The sequence below is a fragment of the Salmo salar genome, chromosome ssa15, assembly GCF_905237065.1.
Source record: "Salmo salar chromosome ssa15, Ssal_v3.1, whole genome shotgun sequence".
Lineage (NCBI taxonomy): Eukaryota > Metazoa > Chordata > Actinopteri > Salmoniformes > Salmonidae > Salmo > Salmo salar.
In genome coordinates this window covers 79370909-79382846 of record NC_059456.1, presented here as the reverse complement: position 1 = coordinate 79382846, position 11938 = coordinate 79370909, and the positions used below count along the sequence as shown (strand labels likewise).

General features: G+C 41.7%; 1 protein-coding gene across 7 annotated transcripts; it reads right to left on the bottom strand.

The window, feature by feature from the left end:
• Positions 1–5697: 5697 nt before the first annotated feature.
• On the bottom strand, positions 5698–10233 carry tardbpa (TAR DNA binding protein a). Of its 7 annotated transcripts, none has more exons than XR_006759249.1 (7): positions 9452–10233; positions 8962–9125; positions 8705–8860; positions 8431–8601; positions 8225–8309; positions 7255–7401; positions 5698–6542 (listed from the first exon to the last, which is right to left on the bottom strand). XR_006759249.1 is itself a non-coding variant. In XM_045696141.1 (6 exons), the coding sequence occupies exons 1-6, from the start codon at positions 9690–9692 to the stop codon at positions 7307–7309; spliced, it is 912 nt and encodes a 303-aa protein (XP_045552097.1). In that variant the 5' UTR covers positions 9693–10233; the 3' UTR covers positions 6602–7306. The 7 variants fall into 7 exon arrangements, 4 of the variants coding, with proteins under 4 accessions (XP_045552097.1, XP_014001285.1, XP_045552096.1 ...); XR_001321049.2 differs by having other exon boundaries at positions 8720–8860; positions 9452–10232; XR_006759248.1 differs by having other exon boundaries at positions 7255–8309.
• Positions 10234–11938: the final 1705 nt, after the last annotated feature.

Here is an 11938-nt window from a genome sequence, read left to right as displayed (position 1 = left end):
GCTATTGATAAGAGCTAGGTAAATTAGTAAACCGTTTGGATAAGGGGATTTTAAATATAAATGACAATTGTTTTAGATTTTACCTTACGATCGCTGGAGACGTGAAACCAGTCTTAAGCCATCAAACTGAAGCATATCAACATGTCACCTTTTCCACAGTGAAGCTTATGAAATACGTGCCTTATAACTTGCAAGGATTACATTTGGAGACCAAAGATATAGGCTTCTGTAGCCATGAGCAAATGACAGCGCACCACCAAACCTACGAAGTTTATTTATGATTTCTAGAATATTGTATTATATACCCGGACTTTTCACTCTATCGTGTTAAATATTAGCCACTATCAATTATTAGTAACCACCGTCAATTATACCCACATACACTTTAGCTACCTGGCGCAAGGTTCAAGATGACTGGATCGTTGTTATCACAGTTCCATTAGTGAGGTTTATTAGGGTAGATTCATAGGACTATTGTACACTTTTCTCACCTTCCAATATTGTATGAATTGAACAATTTAAATAGGCAACTTTCAGGATGAATCAAACCACAAGGCTCGCTAAACCAGTTTTTTATTTTTTATTATTGATAAATACAGTTGAAGTCAGAAGTTTACATATGTAACAGTGTATGTTCCGTCCCTCTCTTCGCCCCAACCTGGGCTCGAACCAAGGACCCTTGCACACATCAACAACTGACACCCACGAAGCATCGTTACCCATCTCGCCACAAAAGCCGCGGCCCTTGCAGCGCAAGGGGAACAACTACTTCAAGTCTCAGCGCGCACCACCGCTAACTAACTAGCCATTTCACATCGGTTACACATACAGCTTAGCCAAATACAGTGAGGGAAAAAATTATTTGATCCCCTGCTGATTTTGTACGTTTGCCCACTGACAAAGAAATTATCAGTCTATAATCTGAATGGTAGGTTTATTTGAACAGTGAGAGATAGAATAACAACAAAGAAATCCAGAAAAACGCATGTCAAAAATGTTATAAATTGATTTGTATTTTAATGAGGGAAATAAGTATTTGACCCCCTCTCAATCAGAAATATTTCTGGCTCCCAGGTGTCTTTTATACAGGTAACGAGCTGAGATTAGGAGCACACTCTTAAAAAGACACCTGTCCACAGAAGCAATCAATCAATAAGATTCCAAACTCTCCACCATGGCCAAGACCAAAGAGCTCTCCAAGTATGTCAGGGACAAGATTGTAGACCTACACAAGGCTGGAATGGGCTACAAGACAATCACCAAGCAGCTTGGTGAGAAGGTGACAACAGTTGGTGTGATTATTTGCAAATGGAAGAAACACAAAAAAACTGTCAATCTCCCTCGGCCTGGGGCTCCATGCAAGATCTCACCTCGTGGAGTTGCAATGATCATGAGAACAGTGAGAAATCAGCCCAGAACTACACGGGAGGACCTTGTCAATGATCAAGGCAGCTGGGACCATAGTCACCAAGAAAACAATTGGTAACACACTACGCCGTGAAGGACTGAAATCCTGCAGTGCCCGCAAGGTCTCCCTGCTCAAGAAAGCACATATACATGCCCGTCTGAAGTTTGCCAATGAACATCTGAATGATTCAGAGGACAACTGGGTGAAAGTGTTGTGGTCAGATGAGACCAGAATGGAGCTCTTTGGCATCAACTCAACTCGCCGTGTTTGGAGGAGGAGGAATGCTGCCTATGACCCCAAGAACACCATCCCCACCGTCAAACATGGAGGTGGAAACATTATGCTTTGGGGGTGTTTTTCAGCTACGGGGACAGGACAACTTATCAAAGGGACGATGGACGGGGCCATGTACCGTCAAATCTTGGGTGAGAACCTCCTTCCCTGAGCCAGGGCATTGAAAATGGGTCGTGGATGGGCATTCCAGCATGACAATGACCCAAAACACATGGCCAAGGCAACAAAGGAGTGGCTCAAGAAGAAGCACATTAAGGTCCTGGAGTGACCTAGCCAGTCTCCAGATCTTAATCCCATAGAAAATCTGTGGAGGGAGCTGAAGGTTCGAGTTGCCAAACGTCAGCATCGAAACCTTAATGACTTGGAGAAGATCTGCAAAGAGGAGTGGGACAAAATCCCTCCTGAGATGTGTGCAATCCTGGTGGCCAACTACAAGAAACGTCTGACCTCTGTGATTGCCAACAAGGGTTTTGCCACCAAGTACTAAGTCATGTTTTGCAGAGTGGTCAAATACTTATTTCCCTCATTAAAATGCAAATCAATTTATAACATTTTTGACATGCGTTTTTCTGGATTTCTTTGTTGTTATTCTGTCTCTCACTGTTCAAATAAACCTACCATTAAAATTATAGACTGATCATTTCTTTGTCAGTGGGCAAACGTACAAAATCAGCAGGGGATCAAATACTTTTTTCCCTCACTGTACATTTAAACTCAGTTTTTCACAATTCCTGACATTTAATCCTAGTAAAACATTTCCTGTTTTGGCCAGTTAGGATCACCACTTTATTTTAAGAATGTGAAATGTCAGAATAATAGTAGAGAGAAGATTTATTTCAACTTTTATTTCTTTCATCACATTCCCAGTGGGTCAGAAGTTTACATACACTCAATTAGTATTTGGTACATTGCCTTTAAATTGTGTAACTTGGGTCAAATGTTTCAGGTTGCCTTCCACAAGCTTCCCACAATAAGTTGGGTGAATTTTGGCCCATTCCTCCTGACAGAGCTGGTGTAACTGAGTCAGGTTTGTAGGCCTCCTTGCTCGCACGCACTTTTTCAGTTCTACCCACACATTTTCTTTCAGTGATGGCCACTCCAATACCTTGACTTCGTTGTCCGTAATCCATTTGGCCACAACTTTGGAACTATGCTTGGGGTCATTGTCCATTTGGAAGACCCATTTGCAACCAAGCTTTAACTTCCTGACTGATGTCTTGAGATGCTGCTTCAATATATCCACATAATTGTCCCGCCTCATGATGCCATCTATTTTGTGAAGTGCACCAGTCCCTCCTGCAGTAAAGCACCCCCACAACATGCTGCCACCCCCGTGCTTCATGGTTGGGATTGTGTTCTTTGGCTTGCAAGCCTCTCACTCTTTCCTCCATACATAACGATGGTCATTATGGCCAAACAGTTCTATTTTTGTTTCATCAGACCAGAGGACATTTCTCCAAAAAGTGCAATTTTTGTCCCCATGTGCAGTTGCAAACCATAGTCTGGCTTTTTTTAATGGCGGTTTTGGAGCAGTGGCTTCTTCCTTGCACTTTTCAAACCAAAGTGCGTTCATCTCTAGGAGACAGAATGCGTCTCCTTCCTGAGAGGTATGACAGCTGCCTGGTCCCATGGTGATAATACTTGCATACTATTGTTTGTACAGATGAACGTGGTACCTTCAGGTGTTTGGAAATTGCTCCCAAGGATGAACCAGACTTGTGGAGGTCTACAATTCTTTTTCTGAGATCTTGGCTGATTTCGTTTGATTTTCCTATGATGTCAAGCAAAGAGGCATTGAGTTTGAAGGTACTTATGTATGTAAACTTCCGACTTCAACTGTATGTGAGAATGCTATTCATTGACTACAGCTCAGCGTTCAACACCATAGTGCCCTCAAAGCTCATCACTATGCTAAGGACTTTGGTACTAACACCTCCCTCTACAACTGGATCCTGGACTTCCTGACGGGCTGTCCCCGGGTGGTAAGGGTAGGTAACAACACATCTGCCACGCTGATCCTCAACACGGGGGCGTGCTCAGTCACCTCCTGTACTCCCTGTTCACTCATGACTGCACGGCCAACGCACGACTCCAACACCATCCGATGACACAGCAGTGGTAGGCCTGATCACCGACAACGATGAGACAGCCTATAGGGAGGAGGTCAGAGACCTGACTATGTGGCGCAAGGACAACAACCTCTCCCTCAACGTGATCAAGACAAAGGAGATGATCGTGGACTACAGGAAAAAGAGGACCGAGCACGCCCCCATTCTTATCAACGGGGCTGTAGTGGAACACACCAAGACAGTCGTGAAGAGGGCACGACAAAACCTATTCCCCCTCAGGAGACTGAAAAGATTTGATATGGGTCCTCAGATACTCAAAAAGTTATACAGCTGCACCATCGAGAGCATCCTGACGGGTTGCATCACTGCCTGGTATGGCAACTGCTCAGCCTCTGACCGCAAGGCACCACAGAGGGTAGTGTGTAGGGCCCAGTACATCACTGAGGCCAAGCTTCCTGCCAACCAGGACCTCTATAGCAGGCGGTGTCAGAGGAAGGCCCTAAAATTGTCAGAGACTCCAGCCACCCTCGTCATAGGCTGTTCTCTCTGCTACTGCATGGCAAGCGGTACCGGAGCCCCAAATCTATGTCCAAGTGGCTTCTAAACAGCTTCTACCCCAAGCCATAACACTCCTGAACATCTAATCAAATGGCCACCCAGACTATTTGTATTGCCCCCCCCCTCCCCCTCTTTTACGCTGCTGCTACTCTGTTATTATCTATGCAGTCACTTTAATAACTCTACCTACATGTACATACCTCAATTACCTCGACTAACTGGTGCCCCCGCAAATTGACTCTGTTCCGGTACCCCCTGTATATAGCCTCGCTATTGTTATTTTACTGCTGCTCTTTCATTATTTGTTACTTTTATTTATTTGTAGGTATTTTTCTTACCTGCATTGTTGGTTAAGGGCTTGTAAGCATTTCACTGTAAGGTCTAATACACCTGTTGTATTCGGCACATGTTACAAATAACATTTTATTTGGTAAATAGCTCGAGATAAGGTTGGAGAAATGTAACCACTTTAAAATTCAAGGACTGACCATCCATGAGATCAAAATTAGTCTTAACCATGGGCTCTATTCAATCTGTAGCGCTAAAGATCCGATTTATAGCACTACTGACAATTAAAGGCATTGTTTCTGCAGTCGTGGAGACCGCATTCACGGCTGCATATGTTGGCTTGACTGGAAATTACCTTTACATTTTGGCACAGATCTTCTGCAATATGGATGGAATCCAGCCCTGTGTCAAAGGTCAAATAGGGGGTGCTTATTTGTGTCCTGTTTCACACATGTACAAGTGTGTGGTGTGAAATGGAAATGTGTTTTTTTGCATATCCCACTCCCCCGAGACGACCTCAGAGTGGGATCACGGCCAGGGATCAGCCATTATTGATGGGGACCCTGGAGCAATTAAGGGTAAGTGCCTTGCTCAAGAGCAGATCAACAGATTTTTCACCTAGTCGGCTCGGGGATTCAAACTTTAGGATACTGGCCCAACTCTCTAACCGTTGGGCTACCTGACGCCGTTTTGAGGCTATCGTGTTTGTTTTACTCCTTTGTTGATAAACAATGTAATTGTAAACAATCTTATTTCGGTGCCTGATGGGTTTAGATCAGGGCTCTCCAACCCTGTTCCTGGAGTGCTACCCTCCTGTACGTTTTTGCCCCAAACCCAGTTGTAAATAATTCGATTCAGCTTATCAGTCAGCTAATTATTAGAATCAGGTGCGCTAGATTAGGGTCCAATTGTCTAAATTCAACAAATGACAGAGTTGATCTATAAAATATATTGTTCCAATGTTGCCTGACTCAAATGTAAGAGATTGTGAACTTTGCAACAATTTCTGACTCTGCACCAAATATGGTGCTGGCTGCTGAAAGACTATATAACCTTGACTAAACAGAGAAATACAACAAATTATTACAAATTTAAAACTTTATTTTACACTTCAGTGAACTAAAAATAAAAAGAGTTCCATATCTGTACACAAGTGACAATTCATGAGGGGTATACTACAAAGTAGGTTCAATTAGTTAGCCAGCTAACTTTGATAAAGAACCAGAAGCTAAACTTAGATATGCGTTTTCGGTTGTTGAGTCAATTAGACCATGCCCAAAGGTTTTCAAAATATATAGGCAAGTTAGCTGGCTAACTCATTGAACCTGCCACTGGCGGGTTCAAGAATTTTCCACATATCTAAAACCCTGTAAAACTGACTCAAGTCACTCCCCTTTACAGCCTTAAAATAATTTGAAGGTCCCGTAAATCCAACAAAAATTTTACATTTCGACCCACATGAAAAAGAGATCTACGGAATACTTTTAATAAAAGCCTTTAACTTAAATCTTTCCATTTACAATAACTGATGGCTGTATTGGGACAAAGGATAAATTAATGACACAAAAGGAATCTTTCAAAAGTAAGATTTAAAGAGTCGGGTAATTAAAAAAAAAAACTCAACAAAAACATGGTCACTAAATAGCAGGCAATTCATTATATAAATTAAATGTTGCCGTTGCTTTTAAAATGTACTTGTTTGAAGGTATAAAACTAAATACCTCTGCCAAATTTGAAAATGGTCTGTTATAAATTTCAGTGGGGTGATCCAAGGGGTCTTGTTAGTGAGGTGAAGAAGTCCCTTTCCAGGCATAAGGCATTCTGCAGCCCCCAACCAACAGCGCAAACTCCAGTCTTCAGCTTCCCGAAAATTGACTTCACTCTGGGGTTCAGATGTAAACCTGGGCCAGCCGTGTCCAAGGTCCCTATACATGCGAATTAAAGTGTTGGCAGTACAATTAATGTTAAAAATAAAAAGTCACTGTAAGGTAGGCAAAATACCTAGTCAAATTTTATTTGAGAATTCCCTTTGATTCACAAAACATATAAAATGCATTCAAAAACACTTCAAACTTTCAATAGGGACTCGTCAAACGCTCGCCACTGCACCCTCTTAAGACACACGAGTTCACTTGCACATCACTCCTCCAAGCTCCCCCAGTGCTCTCAACACAGAATCATCAACAGGTCACATTTTCACACAAAGGGGTAGGTAGGAACAAGAAGAAAATAAAGCACACAGCATTCACATCAAATCAGACAGCAAGAAAGAATACAAATATCCATAGCGCTACACATTCCACTGTATTTAAGATTAAGTTTGATAGAAATATTAGAGAAAGGAGACTTTGGGGATCTCAATATGCGATAAATGTCCTTTTGATGGTCATATGGAACACACTCGTACTTGCTTCTTCCTTTCACACTCGCACAAAGCCACAGGTTATTCTTAACTCTCGCAGACATCTGGCCCTTCAGCATCGCACAACCAGTCCTCTTCACACTTGCTTTCTTTCCCGTTCGCTCACTCAGTCTCACTCTTTGGCCACCACCAATCGCATTGTTCTCAAAAGCGATACAAAAAGCAGACAAGATTTGTATATCCATGAAGAGGGGAGAAAAAAAGGCAACACCCACCGTCTAACACAGTATATGCAGAGTGAAGCTGTGTCTTTTGATGGCAAAGCATTTACACATGGGAAGAGGGGTACCGATACTGAGTTTGGTCGAACATTGCTGCCAACGAGGGGCTTCTTCCCGGGAAATTCGAAAACAGTTGGTTAACTGTTGAAGAGATTTTCATGAAGGCGTTTCCATAAAACGGTAAACAAAGATACAATCAACTGCATACAAAGATTAAACATCAAACCCAATTCAACACCATTTAACCATATACACGTTGTTGAGGGGGGGGGGGGGGGGCTGTCGTGATACGAGATACTCAGAAATATCTACTTAGCATGCAGTCATCTGATGTCTTATACAAAATAACTTTTTCTCAAGAAAATAAAAAAAAACTACGTGTAGTAGTTTACCACTAACTATACACTTCAACCACTCTGCAGTCATTTCCTACAGAATTAGTCACACACACACCAAATTAATGTCTTTAACAAAACAACAAAAAAGGCAATAGTTTTAAATAGCAGGGACATATGATATGACTAACTCTTTCTTGCCCCTCAAAATACTTACCAGATTAATCTAGAAATCAGACTTTCAATCAAAGCTCTCTACATTCCCCAACCTGATGACTTTGACTCCATAGAGGTGCCAAAGCCAGAGCTGAACCCACTGCCGGAGGCAGAGTTAGTGCCTGCAGCCCACCCAAGACTAGCTGAGCTGCTGTAACTGGTGCTGCTAGAACTATAGGCTTGGCTTTGATCTCCGGTGGCACTTGTCTGCCCAGCGGCGACGGTGCCTGCCACATTGGTCTGACCCTGCTGGTTAGCCAGCATACTTTGCAGAGCGGCGGCCATCATGGCTGGGTTAAGGCTAAAGCCCCCAAAATTCACCCCGCTACTGCCACTGCTCGGTAGCCCTCCACGACCACCGCCATAGCCCTGACCCCCGAACCCACCAGCCCCACGATCCATCATTTGCCTACTATTATTGTGCTTAGGCTCGGCGTTGGAGATGTGCACGCTGACACCCTTGATGATCAGGTCCTCTCCGCACAATGCTGAGGCAACCTAGAGAGACGGGGACGGGTGGAGGAGATGATTCAACACGCAAACCAACCAGTGTGTAATCTGCGTACCACGTCAAAAGTCTTGACCCAACAGGTTGAGGGATGGCCATAGGAAAACATACCTGGTCATCTGAGAAAGTGACAAAGGCAAATGCCCGGAAGGGTTTGGGAATGAAGACATCGGTGACCTCGCCATACTGCATGAAGAACTGCCGGAGCTCATCAGTGGTAATGTCCTCTGTGCAGCGGCCAACAAAGATTTTACAGTTGCGCATGGGCTCATCAGGCCCTGTCTATCATGAAAATAAACGAGAAAGCACTTGAGTATTTTACCTGCACAGGGAATAGAACAAAATGGAGACTTGAGGAAAGGATTCAAATGAGAGTACTCCTTACATATTGATTAAATACCTTAGAGTTTGGTAGTTTGCAGTCACACCATCTTCCATCGATCATGTGTCGCTGAGAAATCACTTTGGATTGAGTCTCATACTCAGTGAACCGAACAAAGCCAAACCCCTTTGAGTTCCCAGTCTTGACATCTCTTTTGACCTGCAGAGAGGCAGAGATTGAAAAGTATGATTATTGACATGCATGGTTACCTCCATGACATGCATCAACCATTAAACCAAATGTTGATAAGGTTGTGTTACCTGCACCATGATGACTTCTCCAAAAGTGACGAAGTAGTCTTTCAAATCTTGCTCAGATGTTTTCCATGGCAACCCAAGGATAATGAGGTCTGATGTTCTATCAATACCTCTCTTCATTTTTACGGCAGAGGCAGCATCCATTTCATCCATCTTCCTTTTGTTATCTGACACAGGAATACAAAGTGTTGTAAGATGATACAGCGATTAGACAAAATCAAAAGGCAGTCAAGAAAAATAATTGGTCATTAGCCTAAACACAAGCAACATATCTAACTTAGCAATATAAATGTTAAGTAGTTCTGAAATAGTCTAGTTAACTAAGGCCAATAAACTTTTCGTGCACCAACTTTAGTTAATGGGTAACTCACTAAATGAGGCTGCACAGCTACTGTTACAAGTAACGTTACTAGCTAGTTACGCATGACTGTGCACACTGTACAGTCAGTCAAACGTAGCTAGCTAGTACTGGTAGCTAGCTAGCACACCTTACCTTTTGGGTAGTTGACAACGTACACCAGACTACCCCAGTCATTCTCAGGTGCATGCAAGATGCCCTCAACTAGACGGACGCCTCGCATGCACTGAGACGCAGGGCTCCTGTAACGTAGGCCGCACGCTCCGGGAAACTGGGCTGCTACTGTTGACAGCAAAACAGTGCCATCATCCTCAGATGGGATCTCCATTGGCTCTTCGTTTTCATCCTCTCCCACGCGAATGTACAACTCTGCCATGGTCTCCAAAGTAGATTAGCAAGTAACGTAAACTAGCTAGCTAATGGCTAATTCACGTTCACAAAGCTGATGGTGCACGCGGGGTTGTCAATTGTTAGCTAGCAAGCTAGTTGGCCTAGCAATATTCCAAAGGGCTTCTAATCTAGCTATTTTAATAAAATGACAAAGACACAAGTTATAATTTATACGTTCACGGGCCATACGTCTATTTTGATGGGGAAAAAAACGAGATTTGGCGTCTGAGAGCTGAAAGGGCCCTCTTTTAACGGGCTAAAAAACCACGCACACTTGCAAAATGACAGGCTAGCAGCAGGATCTCCGCCGCATACGATACAAAAATATTGGACTCAACTTCTTTACTAGTTCAAAAACGAGGTCGACCCGGTTCTTGAATTAAATTATGCTTTATAAATCATAAAACCAGCATAACTACACCTGAAATTTGTGAGACGAAAATATTATATGAAAGTCGTCAGATAATCTCCTTTACCTTCAAACTTCTAAAATGTCCGCTTTGCTAGTACAGAAATGATGACGTCAGTTTCGTACGGTAACAAAGGAACCTTCAAAATAAAAGCCCACATTTCAACCAGTTTTGCACACTGAGTAGATTATTAGGTAATTAGTTAATTAAACTGGGATAGTCACCTTCAGTTCTTAGGGCCCGGGAGGAGAGCCAGAGTCTCAAGCCCTCTATTCTCATTCTGTGGACCAACACATCCATGTACTCTGAGAAGCATTCCACATCTCCCTCTGAAAATACATTTAATTTCAGTGGGTTGGTTCTAGTGTTGCAGGCTACCTGTAATTTACCAAAGTTACCAGAATCTTTGGTAATTTTGGTAATTTATACTTGAATAACTTTTTAAAAAAAAGTATTAATATAGTATACATTTTTTGTATGGCTTGTGATAGCAGCCACGCTTTAGATGTTGTAAGAATTATTTCTGATTTATAGTTATTATTTATAGTTATTATTATTCCTCTTACACCGTTTAAACTAGAAACGCCGTTCAAACTTTAAAAAGTGTAGACTGGTCGGGAATAGTATGCTTGCATAAAACGTTGTATACTTTAAACTATTACATTTTTTGTCTCATGGGATTTCCTCAGCATTCTAAAGGTTCCATTGTGACATCATAACACCCAACATTCTATTCACTGTAAAAAATGTACCTTTTGACACAAATCAGCTAGTTTGAATACTTTCCAAACAATTTGACAAAAAGTTAGAGCATATGAAATCTGCCTCTACTTCTCTGCTATTCAATTCTGAAACAGAACAGATCTTCTACCAACTAAAAATGACAGCTGTTTTAATAAACCCATCAACTACTTTTCATCTCAAGTTTTACAAACAACTGAAATTTTACTTACCCAGCACTTTAGCCAAAAACCAAGAGGGAATGACATATTGGTCTACTTCTCTTCTTTTCAAATCTGGAATCTGAACAGAATTATCTTCTACCAATCAAAAACGACAGCTGTTTTAGTTCCGCATCAACTACTTTTCGTCTACACTTTTACAAACAACTGAAATGTTGACCACTTACCCAGCACTTTAGACAAAAACGTAAATGGTATGACATCTTGGTCTACTTCTCTGCTATTTAAATCTGGAATCAGAACAGAACCATCTACTACCAATCAAGAGATACAGCTGTTTTAGTAACCACATCACCTAATTTACCACTGCCATGAATTAACTGCCATGGAACTTTTCAGAACTTACAAATTATAACAATGGGGGGTCACATAAGACTTATTATGCCACACAGTACTGTTTGTTCACAAATAGTTAGTTATCTTTTACCTTTAGTACTGGTCTGTAGTCTGCCTTGCACAGTAGTAAACCCCCATCCAGCTGGCGGCGCTGATTTGCAATTCTTTGCTCGCCACCCCACTAGTACCAAGAAATTTTAAAAAATGTGTTGATTAGAACACTAAAGTAAGGTTGAAGAATACTTTGTTTTGATTTCAAACATTCTTTGTATGGAGTAAAGAAATATATAATGACTTACACAACACATTCACAAATCTTATTAGACCGAAAATGTCCATTCATCCATATTCCATAACTTTGCATCTTTGCATACATCCATCCATTAGGTATTTCATCCCGTGTCCTTAATTTATTTATCTATCCATATATTTATATATCCTATTTATTCATCTATCCATCCAGCCATAACTTTACTTTAACAACTTTATAATTTAATTAAGAAATACATGTATGGTTGAAGGGA

Excerpts from the sequence above, each read along its gene's own strand:
- tardbpa (XM_045696140.1), bottom strand. The coding sequence starts at position 9,692 with ATGGCAGAGTTGTACATTCGCGTGGGAGAGGATGAAAACGAAGAGCCA. Across the intron at positions 9,126-9,451 it reads CGTTGTCAACTACCCAAAAG|ATAACAAAAGGAAGATGGAT; the intron begins GTAAGGTGTGCT and ends TTCCTGTGTCAG. Across the intron at positions 8,310-8,430 it reads TCACTTTCTCAGATGACCAG|GTTGCCTCAGCATTGTGCGG; the intron begins GTATGTTTTCCT and ends CCGTCTCTCTAG.